The sequence below is a fragment of the Heteronotia binoei genome, chromosome 9, assembly GCF_032191835.1.
Source record: "Heteronotia binoei isolate CCM8104 ecotype False Entrance Well chromosome 9, APGP_CSIRO_Hbin_v1, whole genome shotgun sequence".
Taxonomy (NCBI): Eukaryota; Metazoa; Chordata; class Lepidosauria; order Squamata; family Gekkonidae; genus Heteronotia; species Heteronotia binoei.
The window spans coordinates 62,148,638-62,173,029 of record NC_083231.1 but is presented as its reverse complement, the minus strand read 5'-3'; the positions used below and the strand labels follow the sequence as shown (position 1 = coordinate 62,173,029).

General features: G+C 39.7%; 1 protein-coding gene across 1 annotated transcript; it reads left to right on the top strand.

Moving 5' to 3' along the window:
* The first annotated feature begins 1,549 nt into the window (after positions 1-1,549).
* On the top strand, positions 1,550-19,653 carry USP38 (ubiquitin specific peptidase 38). Its single transcript, XM_060246710.1, has 10 exons — positions 1,550-2,446; positions 4,049-4,184; positions 7,515-7,644; positions 7,834-7,935; positions 9,175-9,333; positions 10,423-10,616; positions 11,925-12,018; positions 12,661-12,767; positions 13,788-15,102; positions 18,670-19,653. The coding sequence occupies exons 1-10, from the start codon at positions 1,720-1,722 to the stop codon at positions 18,829-18,831; spliced, it is 3,126 nt and encodes a 1,041-aa protein (XP_060102693.1). The 5' UTR covers positions 1,550-1,719; the 3' UTR covers positions 18,832-19,653.
* Positions 19,654-24,392: the final 4,739 nt, after the last annotated feature.

Below are 24,392 nucleotides of genomic sequence, written 5' to 3'. Positions count from 1 at the left end.
CAGTAGAGTGCATGATTTTAATGTGACCCTATCCAATCACATAAGAACATAAGAGAAGCCATGTTGGATCAGGCCAATGGCCCATCCAGTCCAACACTCTGTGTCACACAGTGGCAAAAAAAAAATTATATATATATATAATATACACACACACACACACATATACACACTATGGCTAATAGCCACTGACAGACCTCTGCTCCATATTTTTATCTAACCCCCTCTTGAAGCTGTCTATACTTGTAGCCGCCACCACCTCCTGTGGCAGTGAATTCCACATGTTAATCTTCCTTTGGGTGAAGAAGTACTTCCTTTTATCTGTTTTAACCTGACTGCTCAGCAATTTCATCGAATGCCCATGAGTTCTTGTATTGTGAGAAAAGGAGAAAAGTACTTCTTTCTCTATTTTCTCCATCCCATGCATTATCTTGTAAACCTCAATCATGTCACCCCGCAGTCGACGTTTCTCCAAGGTAAAGAGCCCCAAGCATTTTAACCTTTCTTCATAGGGAAAGTGTTCAAACCCTTTAATCATTCTAGTTACCCTTTTCTGGACTTTTTCCAATGCTATATCCTTTTTGAGGTGCGGTGACCAGAATTGCACACAGTATTCCAAATGAGACCGCACCATCGATTTATACAGGGGCATTATGATACTGGCTGATTTGTTTTCCGTTCCCTTCCTAATAATTCCCAGCATGGCCTTGGCTTTTTTTATTGCAATTGCACACTGTCTTGACATTTTCAGTGTGTTATCTACCACGACCCCAAGATCTCTCTCTTGGTCAGTCTCTGCCAAATTTGGTCAATCTCATACCAAATTGAAAACTTTTAAAAATATGACACCTGAAAAATACGAAGCGCTTGGATTTACTGGTTTTCACAACGGATAACTCATGGAGCCAACTACCTAGGAAAGAACGAGGATTTCTTGCCCAGCCTCCTAAGTCTGGACTCTAGCGTCGGCAGAGGAAAAATGGACAACGCAAACTCGTCGATTCGCGTAACTATCATTTAAGTTCCCGAATGCGTTAATATACTAAAAAGTGTCCCCATCATCTTTTCAATACGGGTAGTCCATCTCTTAGAGCTGCCGGATAACAACTTCAACAGAGAACAAACAAGACTGTGCTTTTGGCTCTCCGCAGTGGGCTGCTGTGCTATGCGCGAGTGTATGTGTGTTTAATTTCGAACAAATATATGGGCTGCCTGTGGCGAAGCTCATCAGGCTGAACAACCGTTCCCGAGAAAACGAAGCGTCCACCCAAACTTCTTAATCATCTTCTCCACAATTTTCCCGTCCCGCATCACCCGCTACCCTAGTCTCGTCCCGCCCCCTTTTATCGCGCCGCCGTCCGTCCCACTCCACGCGGTCTGTGATTGGATACCACTCAAGAACCGCAGCACCCCCGGCAGCGACAACACCGCATGCGCGTTGTTAGGGTGGCCCTTGCTTCGACGTTGATGCACGGTCGGGAAGCCTATTCTTAGTGCTTCCTGTCCAACGTGACTATGTGCGGCATCATCGTTTCCGGGTCAGATGCTTCCCGGTGTCTGGGGCCTCCGAGCTGCCGGTTTTGAGAAGGCTTATGAGAGCGGCCGGCTTGGGTCCATGTTGAGCGGCGAGTCCAGGAGCGGCCGGAAGGAGACGCGGCCGCTGCTGGGCGCAGAGGAGGGCCTTAAGGGAGCCGGGTGGCCGATGCTAGCCCGGTGGTCGCCATGGACAAGATCCTGGAGGGGCTGGTGAGCTCGTCGCACCCGCTGCAGGTGAAGCGCGTGATCGTGAGGCGCGTGGTGGAGTCGGCCGAGACGCCTCTGAGCGGGCCGCAGTGCCGGGCCATGTTTGCTCTCAGCACCCGCCTCATCTTGCAGGGACCCGACCACTTCCAGCGCCAGGTGGGACGGCAGGTGCTGGAGGCCTACGCTCGCCACCACCGGGACGACTTCGAGGCCTTCTTTACCCGCGACCTGGTGCTGGCTTTGCTGCAGGGACGAGGCTCGGCGTCGCCGTCTTCTTTGGCACCGATGTCTCCGGCCCTTGGTCTCGGGCCCGGACTCGACCCGGCCGTGCTGGACTTCATCCAGGCCGGCTTGCGCCTTCTCATCAGCTGCCCGGCTGTTCTGGAACTCTTCGCGCTATTGCAAGAAGAAGCGTTAAGGCTGGTGGGCGAGAGGCCGCCAGCCCCACTCTGTGCCCGCCTTTGCCAGCTGCTCGGCGATTTCCCCCAGTGCCTGCCCCGCGGTAGGAAACCTGCCCTCGCCTTCTGCCAGCAGTTAGTGCGTAGCATCGCCCACTTCCAGACGCAAGGTACCCGCGAGGCCGAGCTGCGCCTGTACGTCTCCCAAGTCACCCAAGTCAGCAATCTTTTGCGCAGTATCTGGAAGGCCGAGCCCGACACCCTGCTGCCCTCCCTACAGGAACTCTTCGCCATTATCTCCTCTACTGGTGAGCGAACATTATTTCCACACAAGTTTGCGTGTGTGCGCGCTCTCTCTCTCTCTCTCTGCCGTCAGGCTCTTTATAGTAGTTACACTAGGGCTTTTCCTTTAAAAAGAGAAAGAAAGTTATGTGCTTCTCTTCAGGAGATCTTTAAAACTATTCCATTGTGGTTATGGAACTGGTTCTAGGTGATCTCAATCTATGTGGCTCTGGGAACACACACAATCAAGACTCATGCAGGTGAGCAAAATGTCTTCTAGGCTGTTATTTGGATCAGACAATGAGTTCCATACAGCACAGACAACAACTAATTCTCTAATTTGTTTGCTTCATTTATACTTTTTTCCCCAGTGGAAACCCAAAGTGGATTACATAATTTTCCTCTCCATTTTATCATCCTGATCTAGGCGGCTCAGGCTAGCCCAATCTTATTATGTGTTGGAAGCTAAACAGAGTCAGCCCTGGCTGGTATTTGGATGGGAGACCACCAAAGAAACCCAGGGTTGTTATGCAGAGGCATACAATGACAAACTACCTCCAAATGTTTTTTGCCTTGAAAGCCCTATGGGTTCACTAGAAGTTGAATGTGATCTGCTGGCACTTTCCACCACCATCAACAATCCTGTGAGGTAGATTTGCCTGAGAGTGTGTGACTGGCCTAAAGTTATCCAGAAAGTTTCCTTGGAAGAGTAGGAGTTGAACCTGGGTTCCAGATCCCAGTCTAGACATTCTAATTATCCACACACACTGACTCCAGGTGTAAAAACATCCAGTTAGAATTTGTTTATAGTTTTTAATGCTCATAAAATATTTTAGAATGTTGGAAGGATTGGAAGTGGGACCAGAGGCGTTTGAATTTCCAGCTTTCTAAAATCAACAAGCTAGATTAAGTCTTACTCACCAATGACAGTTCTAATGTTGATTTAGGTACAGTTGATTCAGGGAGAAGTTTGAATCTTCCCTGGCAATCCTCTGTGGCATATGAGAGCCATCTTACATTTTACTGTGGGTGGCTGTTCGTCAATAAACGTATAGGTTGAAGGCTTTGTATTAATAATTTTTGAAGCCATGAAGGTATTGTAAATTGCTGGATATTGAATGGTCTGCATTAAGCCAGGGTTAGAAAAGTTGTAATATTACTGAAGCGAGGAGTTTGTTCATACAACTGCCCCATAATCAGAAACTGAGAGGCATCAAAGGATGTGCTATAGTGGAGTGATGACAGAGCTAGCGAAGTCTGACTCAGCTAGTTGAGTCTGTTATACAAGTATGTGCTTTACGTATTGTTACGAAGGAACAAAAGACCTTGAGTAAACTTCATGGTAGCACTGTCTTTATAGTCTTTAAAAAGTTGTTTTTAAAAAAGCAGGAAGCAGAACATGACTCTGTATTGAGCATTTTGACCATAATGTCCTCAAAAGGGCTAACAGCATTTAAAAACTTAGGTAACTTTGGTTAGTTGTCTCCACACACCAAGTAAATCTTCTTCTGAGTGAGTACTTACATCCTTTCTCCCAAGTTGAGAATTCTTTAATGCCCTGAAAACCAAACTGAGAAGAAAAAGGTGTTATTTTGCTTCTGATGTTTAATTTGATGTTGCCATTGTAGATACTTCATTTGAACCTTCTGTTGCCCTGGCAAGTCTTGTGCAGCATATCCCATTACAGATGATTACAGTACTCATTGGAAGCCTTACGACAGACCCAAATGTAAAAGATGCAAGTATGACACAAGCTTTGTGCAGGTATGGTCTTTATAGCAGAGAAGAGCATGAAAAGGCAGTTTTGAGCAGTCTGGGTTAAATCATTTTTGTTGGTTAATTATGCACTAGAGTAAAATATTCTGGTTACATGCTGTGTGGTTTTACATTATGCATATACTAATCAAAGCAGACCAAATCAATTGTAACTCGCTGACCACCATTTTATAAATATTTATACTACAATTAATTTATTTTAAAAATTTATTGTGTGACATTTTGTAAATTGATCATATTGACTAGCTGAACATTGGAACCCAAGAAAAGAACCATATTATCTGCCTGGCTGTTAAATCAAATACAAATCCTGTTAAAGTCTTGGAAATCACAACTTGGAAAATAATGTATTTAGTTTTTAATGATACAAAGAAAGTGCATTCTTTCCTTCGTACCATAAAATTTAATATATATATATATATGTATGTATATATGTATGTATGTATGTCTGATTATGGCTTCTTGCTTTTCTGTTTTGGAAAGTATGTGTGTGTGTGTCTGAATAATGTGGTATAGTACTAAATAATTATGGGTGCTGCATGGGAACATTAAATTGGACCCAGGATCTTGTGAGTGGTTTTCCAGTAATAGAGATTATTTCTATCCAGTCCTTTCCACAGTATGCCATTGCGGCCCACAGGAAACACACATATCCCTTATATAGGGCTTTCGTGGGAAGCTCTTTGGATCCAGGCCTTTCATTCTGGTTTGCTAGACTTTAAAGGTTAGTCATCCAAAGTCAGACAGTGCTTCTTTCAGCAGCACAAACTGGGTTGTTTTCTTTTGAGGAATTAGCTATCATAAGCAAAATTGTCCTGAATAGACAACTTTTCTGCAAAAGATTCCTCTCTACACCCTAGTGAGCACAATCCAGCAGAAGTTGCTCTTGAATCGGTCCCATTAAAGCTGTGAAGTGAGGCAAAGATTACAGTCCTGTGATCACCATCTTGAGAGCAAGTTGAGTTCCAATAAGCTTGTGTGATTGTTACTCATTTGCCCGTTATCTCAGTGAAGTTTGATCACAACTAACTTCTACTGTACTGTGCTGTTTACATTGTTGAGACATGTAGCTGGTGATGTGGAGCACACAAACATGCAGCCTTCATTTGCACTGTGCTTTCAAATGTAATTGGAAGTTTAGCCAAGTAGTGATACCAGCTACAATCTCAGTTTTTAGTAAATAAACCTTGTTGAACAGAAATGCTTTTCAGTCCATAGCTACTATCAGAACCTTAGTGTATCTTTCTCTGAGGTAGCATTCACAGCAGAGGTTTGTCTTGGGCAGAAATACAGCCTTTTTGTCCATGAATAATTGAAAATTGCTAGTTCCAGAAGATTTTTACCATAGGTTGTAGACTATAGGGGGTGTTTGAAATGTGACAGAAGAGATAAATCAAGGATAAATTTAATCTCAGTCATCTTGCTCGTGAACTGTATTTGTTATCCGAAACATTTTATTGTTTTTACTTGTCTATTAACAATGAATCCCTCTTTTCCTATTAACATTTCTAACATTAATTGCTATTTTTGGATTCTTAGATTTAGGAGAGATGATTAGATACCATTGATGTATCATTTTTAACAGTTTCCCTTAATATTGTGCAAAATATGCATTAATTTGTTTTCTTTCATACTTGGTCCCAAATATCAATGGAAAACTTTGTATTTCCTCTACTTTTGCATGTAAACTTGATTCTTTGTTTAGTACAATTTATTTAAAAAACTGATATAACTGTTCAGGTGAGTTGTCTGGCTTTTTAAACATTAGATTCTTGAACAGTTGCCGTTATCCTAATAACCATGTTTGAAAATAATAATTTCCCTTGTTAATATCTAAATTGAAAATATCAGATAATGCTTGTAATTTGCCCTGTTACTGTTATCATTAAAAATTCTGGGCCCCTTTACACTCCAATCAATATATTAATCCTCAGAAGTATCATAGTTAGAGAGATTCAGTGCACTTTTTTAAAAAAAACCATTGAGAATATACTGGAGAGTTTGTGCTTAAATTTGTCCCAAATCTACAAGGAAAGATTGGGTGAGGCATGCTGCAGATCCTATAGGGGGCATCCCTTTGCTCCCCCCCCCCCCCTTCCCAACTGGCTACAGCTCTATCTTAGATACTGCTGATATTCTTCCAAGTACAGATTGATCACAGTTCAGTCACATGCTTTTTCAATAGAGGTGCTGTCCTTAGAGCCTATTATTCCGCAATGGTAGGACTCTTTGGTGACTTGTGGCTTGTTTCCAGTGACATCACAAAACAGTATAGGTTAAGAGGTTCTTTGGGGTGTTTTTCAGGTATCCATATCCAATTGTTTAATTGTTTATGCTATGCTTACTTTTTGGTACATGCCTTTAAAAACCATGTCAAAGGGCTTGCCTGTTGCCTGTCTTTACTGTCACTGTGGCCATTCCATATTTTCCCATAGGCGAATGAGGCTCTAAAAGTTGGCAGAAATGCTGGGGCACTTGTTCTTCCCCATTGGTTATTGATGTCAATGATGAACAGATAATATTGTTGTTGCACAAACATAAGCTTCCACCACTTCAAGGAAATGTGGAAACAATCAAAACATGTTGAATGGTGACAGTAACTGGCACATATTTGTATAAGGAAGGCCCAGTATGCAATGGCACATCTATGTATCAAGAACCCCTTTCTTGTCATTTTAATGTCACAGTAAGTTCTTTGGACAGGATGATACTTAATGAACGCTATCTGTATACTGCCTTTGCTAGTAAATATTTACAAAATGACAAGCGGGGAGAAGGGTTAGAGAAATGCATTGCTTGTTAACTGTGCCTTGACACTTGTGCAACCGCATTAGGTGTTTGCTGTCCTGTTCTATTTATAATTACTTAAGAGGTTACTTTTAGGAAAGGATTGCACAACAAAGATCCAACTGCTGCTTGCAAATTGAAATATACTTTGTAGGAAGTTGTAGCCAAAGTTCAACAGCAATTTGAAGAACAATATTTAATTGGGTTTTAATGATGTATGACTTCATTGGCCTGTAAATTGTATTCTGTTTGTGAATTGTGTTATGTTTTTATAGTTAGTAAGATTTAAATTACTGTTTGCAGTTGCACTGTGTTAAAAATGATAAAATTCTGGTGACAAATATGATTTCTCTGCAACAAAAGAACTTCCTTGGAGTGATGCCATGCAATTGAATTTGCTCTTGGTGTGACTTTAGGTGACTTCCCTGTTGTGCTCCTGTTGTGCAAACTAATCCTAGGTTTGACTGAACTGTTTAGTAGAACACAGGTTTTGTGCCTAAGACATTAACACATGTACCTGTCACTTTTCAGAATGATTGACTGGCTTTCTTGGCCATTAGCTCAGCATGTGGAGACCTGGGTGATCGCACTGTTAAAAGGATTGGCTGCAGTCCAGAAGTTTACTATCCTTATTGATGTTACTCTGCTTAAAATTGGACTGGTAAGTATGGTAACTTAGTGGTAGGCTTGTTATAATTGTAGTGCAGCTGCCAGGTTATTTTATAGAATAGTTGATATTTTACCTTTTTTGTTCTAGTGAGTCTTAAATAGTCTATAAAACATAACTTCACTACTGAATATCTGTTAATTCTGTTGGTCATTCTGTTTTTGTTTGCTTGTATTTTCTTAGGTTTTTAATCGACTCTGGTTTCCTCTTGTGAGACCTGGTGCTTTAGCTGTCCTTTCTCACATGTTGCTTAGTTTTCAGCATTCTCCAGAGGCTTTTCACTTGGTAAGCTGTCGTCTGAGCCTTAAAACATCCCCTTACAAATAGCATAAACATGTTTTTTAGAGCGGTAGATTTGTATAATTGGTTGGTCCCATCATTCTTTTTCTTATTCAAATCTAGATTGCAGCCTTGAGCATACTTGGGTGGGGAGTGGATTTTGCAAGCACGCAGGAATAGAGGAAACTGTAACTAAACAGAGATTGGGTACAAAAACTACTTGTGCACTCTCAGTTTTCTCACTTTGCACATGTGTTGCTTGATTGAAAGTTTTCTGGTTTAATCAAGTGTCAGTTTTCATGATGATTGAATGTAGATGCTTTGGGAAATTGGGAAGCCATGAGAGCAAGCTATGTTCATACACAGTAACTGTTTAATTGTAGTGGTTGTTAGTATTGTCATTACCATCAATAATAAAATAATAATTTATTGCCTCTGTTTCTCACTGAGACTTAAGGCAGATTATAAAATATGAAAATCAGAGCAAGGGCTCCCAATAAGCACTGCAGTAAGACTAGTATTAAAGAACTGGAAAACAATGCAAATGAAAAACTAAGTCAACAAGAAGTATTTAAGGCATGTTTGTCATGTCTAAACGTAGCTACTGAGAACAATTATGAGCAAAATATGTTCAGGACTGCAGTGCATGTATGATTAGATTTTAAAAGGGGAAAGGCATATTTGAGTTAGTTCTAAACTACCCATAATAGTCATGGGGTCGGGTTGCACATGGGGTCAGGTTGCTGACCGTCAGGAGCAAGTAAGAGCCAAAAATTAGCCTGCAATGGCTAAACAAATGTTAGTGAGATGAACAGGAAAATGTCTAAATGAGTTATAATACAATATCTCATTGATAGCTCCTTATTTTTGTACCGTGCTCTACCTTAGGGGGTCCCCAACCCCCAGGCCATGGAGCGGTAGCGATCCATGTTCTGTTATCAACCGGGCCATGAGTTGTATAATTATTTCATTATATATTACAATGCAGTAATAATAATAAGACGACATTGGATTTATATTCTGCCTTCCACTCCGAATCTCAGAGCAGCTCACAATCTCCTATAACTTCCTCCCCCACAACAGAGTGTGCTCAAATGGTTAAGAACAGTACAGTTTGTTTTATTGAAATGTTATTGCCAGATTGAATATATCAAGGGCCCCCAAATACAGTTTGGCTTCAAAAATGTAGTTCATGACAAAATCTTTGAGTTTTAGGTGCCTTTTCTCTTTTTATCTTAATATTAGATTGTTCCACATGTGGTCAAGCTTGTAAAATCATTCAAAAGCAATGGCCTGCCTTCCAGTGCAACTTTTTTGGAACAGCTGAGTGAGCTAATACACTGTATGATGTATCATTATTCTGGATTCCCGGAACTCTATGAACCTATTTTAGAAGCTGTAAAGGTATGCTGATGCAGATATTTAAGTATTTTATTTGTAGAATGCATACCTTGGGTTCAGAACTTGACTTTTGCATTGCCTTCATGGGTCATGTTGTGACTTTAAGTAAAGCTGCTTGAGATTGTAAAACTGCAAAGATCATCCGTTAATGAAAGACAGGAAGTAAATCCAAGAAGAACTCTCTGTGTATGTACACTTAAAAATTATCTTCTGTATAAAGTATGGGCATGTTGAATGTGTGAAGATCCTGTGCAAGAAGCAGCCTTGAAATACAGAGCTAGTTGAGTACACTTTAAAGTGCAGTTCTTGTAATCATTTGGGGGTTGAAGGCACTGCAAGTTTACTCAGTGCTGTGAAGGAAAGTCTTAGATTGCCTCCTCCAGAAGAATACTTCAAGTGTGGGATGTATTCTCATCCTGTTGGAGAATCCCTTTCATAGGCTGCTTTGGTGACTGTTGGAGAGTGATTGCTGAAATGGTTGTTTGAATTGGCCTAAACTGGTTTGATTTCAGAAATGGTTATATGAGTTAGCCTAATTTTTTTCCTGATCAGTTTCCAAGGGAACTCTATAATACTTGATAAAGCCTAATGTGTGTTGGTCAGATATTTATTCATTGCAGTTAGAGGTGGGCACTTATTTCTCTGAAGAAAAATATCACTGTTAATACTATTAGAACTGAAATTAGATCTTTTGATATCAGCATCATAACCAATAGGATGTATCAAACAGTGAACAAATGTTCTGTTTTGCTGCCAGAGATTAAAGCTCAAGGTGGTTTTCTTAGCAAAGTAGCAGGGATACAATTCAAAAGTGACCTACAGGCCTAGTAATGTCTTTATAGTGGATACTCTAGGAGTGTGTGTTACAGTAAATTTTTGATGACTGGCCAAACAATGGTAGTGTCAGTACTTTCAAAAACAACTACTACATGGTACTTTTGCTCAACTAGCAAAAAAACTGAGGCCAGGTTTGGGACTGTGGAAGATTGCAAAGTGCAAGATTGTTGCCTGGTGGAAGCCAGTGTTTATAAAAACAAATAATGCAGAGAGATATTGTTCTCAGTGTTCAACTCTCTTTTCCCCATTCCACAGGATCTTCCCAAACCCAATGAAGAGAAAATTAAGATGATACTGAATCAGAGTGCATGGACCTCTCAATCCAATTCCTTGCAATCTTGTTTGTCAAGATTTTCTGGAAAATCTGAAACTGGAAAGACTGGTCTAATTAATTTAGGAAATACCTGTTATATGAACAGTGTGATTCAGGCATTATTCATGGCTACAGAGTAAGTTTAAACTTCCTCTTGTAAGGAATTGGAGTACTCAGCTGTGTACCAGTGTCTTCATTCTTTTTCATCCATGGCTCTGTTTTTGGTATTGCAACTAAGTAACATTTTGGAATCTACTCAGCTTAATTAATTTTTCCTTAATCAAAACATTTCATTACAGAGAAAACGTTCTTGGAGTTTGGAACCATACATGACAGAATGCCGATAGAAATGTTAGCATTTACAGAATTTTTCAAATTCTGATTAAAAATTGGTAGATGGAAATTGGTGCTCTTAAGCACTTTTGACAATTGAGGCTTGGTTTCCTTTTATTGCAGAATTGTATAAACTTCAAGTTAAGAAAGCTTTCACTATCTTACAATGTGAGTGAATTCAACTGTGGCTTTAAAAATTAAGCTGGCTTTTTGAGTATCTTAAGATGAGTATCTTAAGTTACAGCTAGTGCAGAATGCCGCTGCCCGGCTGTTGTTAGGGTTCCCTAGATGGGAGCACATTCAGCCGGGGCTTCGGGGACTGCACTGGCTGCTGATAACATACCGAGTTCGGTACAAGGTGCTGGTTATGACCTTTAAAGCCCTTTATGGCCTGGGACCTGCCTACCTTAGGGACCGTCTCTCCCCACATGTTCCCCAGAGAGTGCTGAGATCGGGGTCCCAAAACCTTCTTACAATCCCTGGGCTAAAGGAGGCCCGTCTGAAAGTGAGCAGAGACAGGGCCTTCTCGATTGCAGCTCCCTGTTGGTGGAATCAGCTCCCGGAGGAGGTGAGGGCCATGCGGAGCCTTGAACAGTTCCGCAGGGCCTGCAAAACAGCCCTCTTCCGGTTGGCATACAATTAACCGTTATCGGAATGCCTGAACACTCAAATCTCGAACACCAGATTATTTAATACTGGAATATTGAAGAATTGATTTAAGGAAGGTAGCATAGTACATACTGAAGTGAGTTTTATGTGTTTTTATGTATTTTATATGTATTTTATGTATTTTACTGTATAATTATAATTATTAATGCATTATTAATGTATCTAAATTGATTTCGTTGGTTTTTATGTTGTAAGCCGCCCTGAGCCCACCTCGGTGGGGTAGGGCGGGATATAAATCGAATAAAATAAATAAATAAAGAAATATCTTCATCAGTGGTGTATTTGGGGCATCCTCTGTTTTAAAACTATGCTGCATTATTAAAGCAAACACTGGCAAAATTCATTGTTACCTGATAAATTTTATCTGTGGCATCAGAACATTTTGTTTGTAACAATATATGAAAAAGTTGTCATCCTTCTCCCCTTCCCCTTTCCTTTGCAGTTTCCGGAGACATGTGTTATCTTTAAATTTGAATGGCTGCAATTCCCTAATGAGAAAGTTGCAACATCTTTTTGCATTTTTGGCTCATACTCAGGTGTGTGTAAGTTTTTAAATGTTCTTATTTTTGTCATATCCAGAATTGTTGTATACTGCACTTTTGGAATTAACTGAATCTGTTTAAATACAATGATACTTTGGAATTCTAGATAAAAATGTGTATTTGTGTAGTAAACTAAATTAATGAGGTAGTAGGAGGAGGAACATACGTCAGCTTTGTTAAGCCAAGTGGGAGTTTCATCAAGTTTTTGGTAACTAGGTATTTGAATAGTACTTCTAATAGGAACTAGTTAAGATGGGGCAATATAATTGAAATAAAACACAGTTGTAGGTAGTGCTTTCACATGTATAAGGAGCTGATGTTATTCTCAAAGATTTCTGTTTTAAACATGCTTGCTATATTGAAGCATATTTGGTGATTGTAGATAGGTATATTAAATTTTTTTAGATTCTAGATTACTATTTTGGTATTAACTGATACATTGAAGATATAAAGACTGCATGATTTTATGCAGTGCAGTTCAACGACTTGAATATTTTGTTATGTTGCAAGTCTTTAGTGTATTACTCACTAGAATCTATATTCACTGTCTCTCTTCAGAAATTATGAAATGCCTATTAGATTAGCCTCAATAATACTCATGTTCCCCTTGCCTTATCCCCCTCCCCCCGCATATAGAGGGAAGCATATGCTCCTCGAATTTTCTTTGAAGCTTCAAGACCACCATGGTTTACTCCTAGATCTCAGCAGGATTGCTCTGAATATCTCAGGTTCCTGCTAGACAGGTTTGACATTTTAGAACTTATCAGTGCTGTTTGGGTTTTGAAATATGCAATATTTTGGGGTACTATGATTCTTGTTAACATGGTTGACTAAAGAGTGTTTTTCACATAAAACAAAAAATTACATGTTAAAACAAAGGTTGTGGTCTTTTGGGTATCTCTTAATTTGTCTCTGGCCAGAGTTTAATTTAAAGCTGCAAGTAATAGGAGTCTATCCAGACTTCAGAGATTAGAAGCTGAATTTCTAGCAAAGAACTAAAGTGGTTTCTTATATTATTTCAGATTTCATTTCGACTTTGAATTCATAGTGATGTTCAAAAACTGAAATTATAGAGCTTTTCTTCTGTCCTCCAGCGTGGAGGCCAGCTCTTAATGGTAACACCTAGGGTTCAGCCCCCTACTGTTTTCAGGCCGATTCTTGGTCTTTCCTGTAGACCAGGGGTGGCCAGCGGTAGCTCTCCAGATTTTTTTTTTTTTGCCTACAGCTCCAATCAACCCAGCTATTGGCCATGGTGGTTGGGGCTGATGGGAGTTGTAGGCAAAAACATCTGGAGAGCTACCGTTGGCCACCCCTGCTGTAGACCACTTGTATCCCAGAAAGAGATTATCTGTCTGGGAAGTGACTAGCCTCTCTAATTACTAACAATGGGCTCTTAATTGTTAATGGCTGTCCACGGGTCGATGTCAGGGGGGACGTTACATGTATTAAACAGTCTGGTGCTAGTGTCTCCATAATAAGCTTCTAAGTATGAGGCGGGCTTGATATCAATTAACTTGTCACATATAAAATCAAATTTTCTCTCATGTCCTGAAGTCCCATTATAGGCTGAGTCGTGGTCTTTCTGTATTTATAACTTGACAATAGTAAATTACCACAGCTGATACCAACAGTGTCATAAAGTGTAAAAGTCCCATTCACAGCCTTTCCTTCCGCTCTAGTCCTGTTCAGGTGTATACATTTACAGGAGTATAAGTAAGGGCATGGCTGAAATAAATAATCTGGTTGGAATTTCCATCTCTTAGACTTCATGAAGAAGAGAGGACCTTGAAAGTTCTGTCTTCATCAAAACTTCAAGATGACATGAATGAAGAATCACTGGTGCAGGAGGTGTCTAGTAAGACACAGAAGTTTACCAACCCATCTTGTACAGGAAGAGAAGAGAGAACCTTAATAGAAAAAATGTTTCGAGGGAAACTGCTGACAAGTATATGCTGTTTAAATTGCAAAAGTACTTCTTACAAAGAAGAAGCCTTCACAGATCTTTCACTTGCTTTTTGTCCTCCTATATTCTTAGAAAATGTTAACCCACAAAATTCAGAAAATTTGTCTGAAGGGAAAGATGACAGTATGGAGCAAGTTAGTACTAAGGTATGCAGTCCAGTGGTGGAAACAGTTAGTGACTGCTGTGAAATGCTCACAAATGATGGACAGTCAAACTGTGAAAATGCTTCAGACTCTTTTGTGTGCAAGGCTGAAGACAAGGATAGTTTGCAGAAATATGTTAGTGAAGCTACTTCCTCTGTTACTGACTTGCTGAATTATTTTCTGGCGCCTGAAGTCCTTAAAGGAGACAACAAATATTATTGTGAAAAATGTGCCTCTCTACAGAATGCAGAAAAAACTATGCAAATTGTGGAGGAGCCAGAATACCTCATTCTCACTCTGTTGAGGTTCTCATATGACCCCAAATGTCACATTAGGCGCAAAATCTTAGACAATGTCTCTTTGCCACTTATTCTGGAGTTACCTGTCAAAAGAACTGTGCCATCCCTGGGGCAAGTATCAGGTCTGTGGTCTGCGGGACTTGATTTTTCTGACACTGGTGAGAATCTAGCTAAAAAGCTCAAACCTTCTGGTGCTGAAGAAGTATGTTGTTCTCAACTAGTCCCTTATGTATTAAGTTCTGTAGTTGTGCACTCTGGCATATCTTCTGAAAGTGGACATTATTACTCTTATGCCCGAAATGTTGCTAGTTCAGGGCCCTCGTTAGGGCCATACGATCAAGCTAAAAGTTTGGCTTTAGCTTATCCACAAAGTAACTTAATGGCTGGAGAGGCTCCAGTTGCAGCTGTTGAAAAGGACCTGGATGAAAATGAGGTGTCAAAGGAGTGGTTTTTATTTAATGACAGCAGAGTGACATTTACCTCATTTCAGTCAGTCCAGAAAATTACAAGCCGGTTCCCCAAGGATACTGCTTATGTGTTGTTTTACAAAAAACAGAACAGTACAACTGTTCTTGGCACTAAATCACCCAATGGGCTCTGGGTCAATGGAGATCCTCCACTGCAGAAAGATCTTATGGATGCTATTACAAAAGACAATAAGCTATATTTACAGGTAAGGTATAGACTGTCCATGAATGCAGTAAAAAAGTGGCTGTACTGGCTTTTTTGGCTTTGTATCTTAACACTTTCTGCTTTTGGCTTGCTAACTGTTACTGCAGACATGCTGTCAAATCAGAGTGACTATAAGTGTACTTCAACATGGTCTGAATTGAGTTAATTTTATAAATACCAGTAAACTGAATTTTCTGTAGGTAGCTTATGTGGTAGTCATTTAGGGTGATAATCCAAGTTAAATTATTCTTAACATTGGCATTGATAGACATTGATAGAAGTGATATAGTAGATGTTAACTCTAAACAATGTGAAAAGTTAGGTTCTTTCACTCTGTTTTTGCCAGGTGAAAAAATAGTTCATAATGGTTGCTCTCAAGCAAGTTATTGAACATTTTCAGACAGCCACCTTACACAGTGTAAAACCGATAGTTTAATAGAAGCGATTGAAATATCTGAACTTCTGCTGTGTGATCCAAGTCACAATACAGATTACCTTCACAGCTGCAGTACAACTTCATAGTGTGCGCATTAGCATCAGATAAATTTCTGTGATCTACAGAGTGGTAGGGTCCAACCTAGCATGCTTGTTTCTGTGCAGAGCATTGAATGCCTTATTTTAATAGCTTGATTTACATGAACAAGTGCCATTAGTGAGCCTATATTTTGCTGAGTGAGAAGGGTCTGAGCCTGAGTCCTAGCTGATGAGCTATGAGTGGGATGGATTTCATTTAAATCATGGCTTTCTACATAAAGGCTCATTCTTGCTGGTTGATGAAACGTTACTATTTACAAAGGAGATTAAGGTTTCACTTTAGAACATTTTTCATTTAGCTTAGGTTTACTGTTATATCAGAAAATTAATGATTTTTTTATTTACCATTTGAAATTGTTCACAATGATTTCATAATTATCTCCAGTTTAATAGGTTAACCATTCATTTTTGGGCAATTTTTCAGTTTATTGGAAGGAGAAAAATAATCATTACATAAGGACGGGCTGTGGCTCAGTGGTAGAGCATTTGCTTGGTATGCAGAAGGTCCCAGGTTCAATCCCTGGCATCTCCAGTTAAAGGATCTGGCAGTAGTTGATATGGAGAACCTCTCCCTGAGACCCTGGAGAGCTGCTGCCAGTCTGAGTAGACAATACTGAGTTTGATGGATCAAAGGTCTAATTCAGTATGAGGCAGCTTCAAGAGTTCATGTATTCATTAATAACAGTTTAAATTTTTTTAACTAAAACAGTAACATATAGCATAGATTCAAGTGGCAGCAGAACAAAGTTTGAGTCTAGTGAAGAAGATGATGATGATATTGGATTTATATCCCACCCTCCACTCCAAAGAGTCTCAGAGCGGCTCACAATCTCCTTTACCTTCTTTCCCCACAACAGACACCCTGTGAGGTGGGTGGGGCTGGAGAGGGCTCTCACAGCAGCTGCCCTTTCAAGGACAACCTCTGCCAGAGCTATGGCTGACCCAAGGCCATGCTAGCAGGTGCAAGTGGAGGAGTGGGGAATCAAACCTGGTTCTCCCAGATAAGAGTCCACACACTTAACCACTACACCAAACTGGCTCTCGTTTAGTGGGGCACCTTTAAGACCAGCAAAGTTTTATTCAAGGTATAATAAGCTTTTGTGTGCATGCACACTTCTTCAGGTACTATGAAATGGAAATTACCAGTTCATATATATATTGTTTAGTCACTCAGTCCAGTCTGAATCTTTGCAACCCCATGGACCGAGTCATGCCAGGTCCTCCTGTCTTCCACCATCCTCCGAAGTCTGCTCAAATAGGTAGAGGGTAAACAGTAAAGTAGCATAAAGCATAATGAGGATTAACAGATTCAAGGACCAAACAGGAATAACAACTATAGTTTATATGGTTACCATTTAACCCACATATTTGCTTTTAAACAACAATGAGGCTACATTTACAAATATCTCAAGACTTCTGGAATATTCTGCTCAAACAGTAGTATACTTTTCTACTACTTGCCCCTCCCTCCTCACACTTAGCTCTTAACATCTCCAACTTATACAGATCTGTTCCACCTCAAACAGTCTTCTATTTGTTGAACTTCTTGAAACTTAACACTTAAGAGGTAAAAGATTGATTGTTCCCATAAATATGCAGATAAATAATAGGAGTAAGGTCTTTTTGTCAACCCTATGTTTATTTAAAACATTTTTGCTGTTAAGAGGCATATTATCTCTGCAGATGCAAATTCACAATTTTGAGAACTGGAACTAAGCATCTGTAGTGGTATCTTCAAGACAGAAAAATTTGCCCATAATCTCCCTGAAACCTCTGGGAAAATATGATATTGGGATCCTAATGAATGAATGGACTTTATTTACGAAAAATTTGAAACATTGCAAGAATATACAGTCCCGTGCTGCATAATTAAAAACTAATCCTTCATGATGAAAAACATTTGGGCTATAATGTACCTTTTATAGAAAGCTATCTTTATATATATTGTGTTTTATCAAATAAAATCCTATTTAAATTTTAAAAGATCTGATTTTTTAAAAAAAAATAATAATTGATTTTTATCCACCCTGGCTGTGAGTCTGCTTTTGACCAACAGGCAGTTGCAAACTTGTTTGGCAGTTGTCTTTGTGCAATCTGAACATATCTTTGGCTCTGATAGTGTTGAACAAGGTAAGTGTGTTGAGTACTAAGCAAGTTTCCTGAGAAATTCATGGCAGTGTAAAATTGCTCCACTGGAAAAATCTTACATCTGACCTCTTGTCAAAAGTGAGGAAAACTGAGACAAATTCATTTCTGGAATAGGTATCTTTGTAAGATTTGTACCGTGTTTCTGTAACAGCTTTTTGTAAGCTATCAGTAAGTCTAAGAATGTGCTCAAGTTGATTGCAATTTACTAGACTGAATTCCTGCAATAATAGCAATGTGCTCATAATCCTGGTAGTTTAGTAAATATTAGCCCACACCCTGAAATCTTGCAACAGATTTTGCAAAAAATGTTTTAGTATGGGGCTTGTAAATACACCATATTTACTTGACTGGAAGGTGACCCCGAATGTAAGACAACTGCTCTAAAAAACTTATGCACCAAGAACAAATTTTACTGAATATAACTGTAACTTGTATGCAAATGTAAGATGGCCCCACCTAGATTAATGGCATACTGGGTGGGGGTTTCCATTGAAATAAATACTATATAATGGCTTTTAATGTCAGGCCAGTCTGCACAAAATGACTCAGCTGGACACTTTACAATTGTTGAGGTCATTTCAAATGTCTCAGGATCTTGTTGACATTCTCACAAGGCTCTTTGTCTTCAGTAAAGTTTGAAGTTGTGGCTGAAGTAATTTATGATGTCCTCTGTACTAAACAAGCTGCTCATCTCTGTTGTAAAGCGTCAGCGAACCATTCATTTGCTGCATTTTTGGTGTTGATCATTCTGTATTTGTGATTGAATAGAATGGATATAGCTGGGTCAAATGTGAGATTTCCTCCCAACTGAACATTTTTTAATTAATTTAAAATTTTGTTCTGTGATTTAGCCAGGTATTATTTGACAGTTTTGATCTTATTTCAGGAGCAAGAGCTCAGTGCTCGAACACAGGCCCTGCAAGCTGCTGCAGCTTCATGCTCCTTTCGACCGAATGGATTTGATGACAATGATCCCCCAGGAAGCTGTGGACCGACTGGTGGAGGAGGCGGGGGAGGATTTAGTACTATTGGCCGATTAGTGTTCTGAGGAAGAGAGCATCAAATGCATTGGTTCCTAAACAGCTCCCACTACTGCTTAGGACTGTTAAAACACTGAACTGTATTAAATAATGTATCAAGCTTTTTTCAAGATGTGATCTTTGTTCTCAAGAGAACCTTGTTTTTTATTTGAAATAAATAAGTGCATCATGGAGAAATCTACCTCTTAAATTCCGTTGTCTTTATGGAAGGACATTCTTGGCTAAAAGAGGAATTGGAAGACTTTTATGACACTAGATTAACTAACAAAAGCACTTACAGCAACATGTAGTCCCAAACTTTGTGGTGAAAGTATACTACTTTGAAGAAGAGGTGATTACTCAACCCCAGTACAATTTGGGGTGGGTTTAATTTTTTCATAAATTTGTAAATCCTCAAAGGTACTAGAGATGGATGGTTTAACCTTTAAAATGAATGAAAACCCAAAATATTAACACTGTAATCTAAGGTAAGAACAATTGAAATGCAGTATAATTTGCATTGCAGGTACATATATAAAGAAGTCACTTTAATGTGCTTGTTAAACCACTTTTCTAAGTGTGCATGGTCTTGTAGGAACCAAGTTTTTGAGAAAAATGCAAAGTTTGTAGTATTTCTAATTGCTTTGAGGATTTTAAAATTATTTCAGGGAGTGTCTCTGCTGTGTTCTGAAGGAAGAGAATTGTATGTGCCTTGTTGTACTGTATCTTGAAGTACAAAAGTTTTTGAGGCTGCAGAAGAGTGTAGAACATTAGATGTTAATTTTTCTGTTTAATACGAAATGAATTTTTAGGGCAAGTGTTCCAGAAGTAAAGTCTGATGGTTCTAAAAATCTATTTGTTGTTCATAATTTTGTTTCAAAATGCATTTAAAATTTAACATTAATATCAGTGCTTTTGTCTAAAAACCAAACAATGTTGACTGCAGTTTTATTTCTGATGATGAGAGGAAACTTTGGAAAAATAACCTCCATAGTGATTTCAAATTGTTTGTCTTAAATTGCTCTTGTTGGTATTTTTATTCTTTCCCTTATTCTAGGCAAAGTACTATTTTTTGTCTAGAAAGCAACATAATGCAGAGTTAATGGTTGGCTAAGATCACCTGGAATTAAGGTACAACTAGATGAGAAACTTCTCCAATTATTTCTGCCTTTATTTTTAAAAGCTGGTGTGGAAGAAGGGAGGGATACTGGTGTGGCAGTGATAATTCTTTAATCATGTTTCTTGCACAAGGTTCCCTCTTTTGCTAGTAATCCCAGAGGAGAAGATTAGCAATCTGCATCCCCCCCAAATATAGAACTGATAACAATATGGAGGAGTAGATAGGCAGGGACTTAACACCTGCAAGATCTGTGACCCCCAATCCCCATCAGACCTTTCTGTGCAGCTGTCTTAATTTTATTTAAAAACAATAGACAGAGGGAAATCTGTTTCATAGTTACTGCATTGCCCCTAGGTTATTCCATAGTTCCGTGTAAAAGTTCTAGAGAACACTTCAAGGCAATGAGTTTGGGTTCTGTGCTAAAGGATGTGAAACACCTGTACCTGAGGCCCTGGACAGTACTAACCATAACAGACCAAGAGTTTCATTCACTGTAAAGCAGCTTCATGTTGATAAATTTAATAGTTAATTGAGTTAAATGTATATTAGTTGTAGTGATGCTGAGTCTATGTTGCAAACCAAAGACTGAGTGTGTCTAGTGGCAGAAATCCCTGCTCCCTCCTTGACTGGTGCCTGGCTTCTACACACAAGTAATGTTTCCATGTTATTAGACTCTGTTCAAGGATAGATACAGGTGGGCATCAGTGTTGGTCTGAAGCAATAGAACAAAGTAGGAGTCCAGTAGCACCTTTAAGACCAACGAAGTTTTATTCAGAATGCTACTGAATTCCTACTCTATTCAACGATGTTTTACTTATTTGTAAGCAAATGAGCCCCGTGGCGCAGAGTGATAAAGCTGAAATACTGCAGTCTGAACTCTCTGCTCATGACCTAAGTTCGATTCTGGCAGAAGCTGGTTCAGGTAGCCTGCTCAAGGTTGACTCAGCCTTCCATCCTTCTGAGGTTGGTAAAATGAGTACCCAGCTTGCTGGGGGGGAAGTGTGGATGACTGGGGAAGGTAATGGCAAACCACCCTGTGAAAATGTCGTGATGCAACATCACCCCAGAGTTGAAAACAACTGGTGCTTGCACAGGGGACCTTTCGTTTCCTTTATCTCGACCCAAAAGCTTGCTGGAACACTTCCATTTCAGAGTCTTACTGCGAAGCCCAGCGAGTAGAAGCACCTCTCCCCCACCCCACACACACACTTTCCCACTGACTTCTGCCAGGAAACTGTTCCACAAACACGGCACACCTACCCTAAAAGCCTAAAATTTGGCCACTGCAGAACATGCACTAGGAAGAGAAGAGGTAGAATTGACAGATGTTGCTGGGGAAATTAAGCTGCCACAGAGGAGTGTGCAGAGAGGTGCTTAATCAAGTATGCGAATGGTCATGAAAGCTCTGAAGTTGAACACCAATTGGACCCAGAAACTAATTGGCAACTAGTAAAGGGGCCTCAAAATCAGTAATATGGTACTGATTGTTACCCCTTTAAAAATGGCCAACCTCACTGCACCAGAGAAGCCTTCTGTAGAGTATGTTACAGTAATCTAGACTTAGGTTAAAATAGTTGGCTTGAGATGTATGCCTGCAAAAGGAATTTTGCTTGACAATTCTGTTTAATCAATAACTGTTCATTCCCTGGTATTAGCTAACTTGTATGTAAATTGTGTTGAATATGAACTGAGGAAAGACGGTTAGCATCTTCTACATGAAGGTAATAAATACATGCAGGTTTGTCCACTATGTTGAAATCTTCTAGCCAATTCCAAGGCAGGCTAGCAGTGTTATGACAGAGGTTTCAGTGTTCTCTACTTGGAGTGTTTTCCTCTGCTGGCAGCTGCTCTATATGCACTTTCCATGGCAAGAAATCTTTATGTCCTGAAAATACACCCCCTAACTTTGGCCAAAAGAAATAGTGTCTCATGGCATTGGCCATAAAATTATCCTCACCTTAAGAGGGGTCACAAAGCAGCAGGTACAAAAAAATAATTCAGACTTGCTGTGGTCTGCAATTAAGATAGTGTTGAGCCAGTTTCAACATTATGGTACAGGAGCCATTGGAAGAATACAGGCTGAGAAGTACAGTACATTTCTTTTTATAAAGAAAGGTTCTCAGCTTTCCCATTTATTACTTGAGGTATATGCAGCAATCGTTCTCGAAGGTGTAGCTTGTCTTCATAGGCCTGCAAAAGATGTGGCCTCAAGTTCTTTTCAGTTCCATGTAGTTTTATATTTTGTCCTTGTTTGAAAGAAGGAAACAGGAGTGGAAAAATCAAATTCTGTGCAATGGTAGATGTTTTGCTGCAGGCACAGGAGATGTATTTACACCCTCTCTTTGTCAATATGCTCTGAGGATATTTGCTGGTATTTGCAATTTCATGATTTAAGCACATTGACTTTGTTTAGTGTTACAGTAGGAAAGCCTTGTCCCCAAATAGTGTTTAAAACTGCTTAGATCCAGAGTCCCTAAATACACTATCCCAGCTGTGGCCTTTAGTGCTTTTTGAAATGCTACTCCAAGATAGAAGATACTTTGGGAGCACAATTCAGTGCATCAGAAAAATCTACAACAGAAGGAGGGCTTCAGAATCTGTGCAGAAAGCATTTTGTTGCATATCAGTGGCTCTGAAACATGACCGAGGTTTCAAGAAATGAATACCACCATGAGAGGAGATACTTGCAGCTGCATTGTTTCTAGTTCATTCTACTAGTTGTGATGTTTTAGAAAGGACATCCAAATATCCTGACCCTGGAGTCAAGATCAGGGGGAAATGTCAAGGTTTTTTAAAAAAAAAATGCAGAATATTGTGGAATGAAATTGCAGCTGTGAGCTTATTAATAGAAATCTCAGTGGACGAGCATTCCAGAGTTTTGATTAATTGCAAAAAGATCAGATATGTTCCCATTGTAATTACTTCCCACAATCCCCTTCATTTCAACAAGGATGTCACTGCAGCCCATGATCTCAGAGGTATCCCTGGGAAAGAACTGATGGAGGACTTTGTCCTTCAAAGGAGTAACAACGAGGATAATCTCTGGCTATAAGAGAGCTTTAATGTAAAGAATAGTGTTTCTTGTACTTTTGGTTCACAGGCTGAGGTGATGTTTATGGCAGTAGTCCTTGAACAAGACTGTAGGCCAGGGAAAACACAGGTTCTACTTGGATCTGATTTCAAGAGTCTAGTACCTCCTCCCATCCTGTTACTAGCCATGTTCTAGTGAAGACAGCAGTAGTTTCCAAGTATGTTGCTGTCATCAGGTGCTGTTGTTTCTAGAAGCCCGGCCAATGGATAAGGGGTCTCTTACACCACAGAGTTTAAGAATTCATTTAGGCAATCCAGCTCAGCCTTATATGTTTAACCTGTTGGGTCTGATGGATGCTGGAAAATAAATGTTATGTAAGCATGGTTGCAGCATGATGCATGATGCTATGGAGCAATATGGCCTAGAAATTGATGCCTTTTACATCAGCTTTTACCGTTTTCTCACTATCCCTGCACCTGGATTTCCCTCCCAAAGTACATGTGGTTGCCACCTATTTCCATATATCTCTCCTAATAATGCATCTCTTGGGAGAACCTGTTCGTGTAACCCTGTAGTCTCCCCCCCCCCCATATGAACTTAATGTAGGTAACTACCTTTTATGCACTAATTCATCCCATTATCCTTGCATAGGGTTGTCAACTGCCCTGGAGAAAATGTTCTGTCTGTTTAGTGAGTGCTTCATGCATGGCATTTTCATGCCATGGATGTAAACAACATCCTGTTAAGCCTCTATTAAATTCTCTTGAAAATGAGATTCTAAAGAACTTGGAGGAGGGAATCTATTTTCTCATTAAAGTGCCATGTGCAATAACTTTTAAAATGCCTTGTTATCTGTATCTTGAATTTTAGCTTCCAGGTGCCTTACAACCATTTGTGCTGACTTTAGGCCAGCTGATCATGTGGCAAATAAACACCTTTACATCAGAAAGGCAACAATATGTATGCTAGATTAAAGCTATGAAATATAGTTGTGGGGAAGTTAGTCCAGAACCAACAAAGCCCCCTACAATCCATGAAATGACTAAACTGAGTACTGGGCCAGTATCATATTGATAGAGTACTCTTAGTCAGCTGCATCCAAAATGCTAGGGAAGATGTTTTTTAAAAAGACATTTTGGCTACAGTTCTAAGAACACTTTCCTGGGAGTCAGTCTCATGGGATAAATTCAGACTTACTTGTGAGTAGACTTGCTTAGGCTTGCTCCTCTAGATGCGGAGGGGCGTTGCTGTTGCTGACTCTGACTTTCATAGTGTCTTCTTCATACATAAATGTTAAATCAACCTGTCTGTTATGAGTTCATTTTCTTCTTCCAAGAAACCCAGGGCAGCATTCCTGGTTCTGCCTTCATTTATTTTATCCTCATAACCCTATGGGTAGGTAAGGCATTATGTAAAAAAGATGAGGAGACCCAGTAAGC

Coding starts and splice junctions, on each gene's coding strand:
- USP38 (XM_060246710.1), top strand. CDS start 1,720: ATGGACAAGATCCTGGAGGGGCTGGTGAGCTCGTCGCACCCGCTGCAG. Junction 4,185..7,514: donor ATGACACAAGCTTTGTGCAG/GTATGGTCTTTA, acceptor GTCACTTTTCAG/AATGATTGACTGGCTTTCTT. Junction 12,019..12,660: donor CATTTTTGGCTCATACTCAG/GTGTGTGTAAGT, acceptor CCCCGCATATAG/AGGGAAGCATATGCTCCTCG.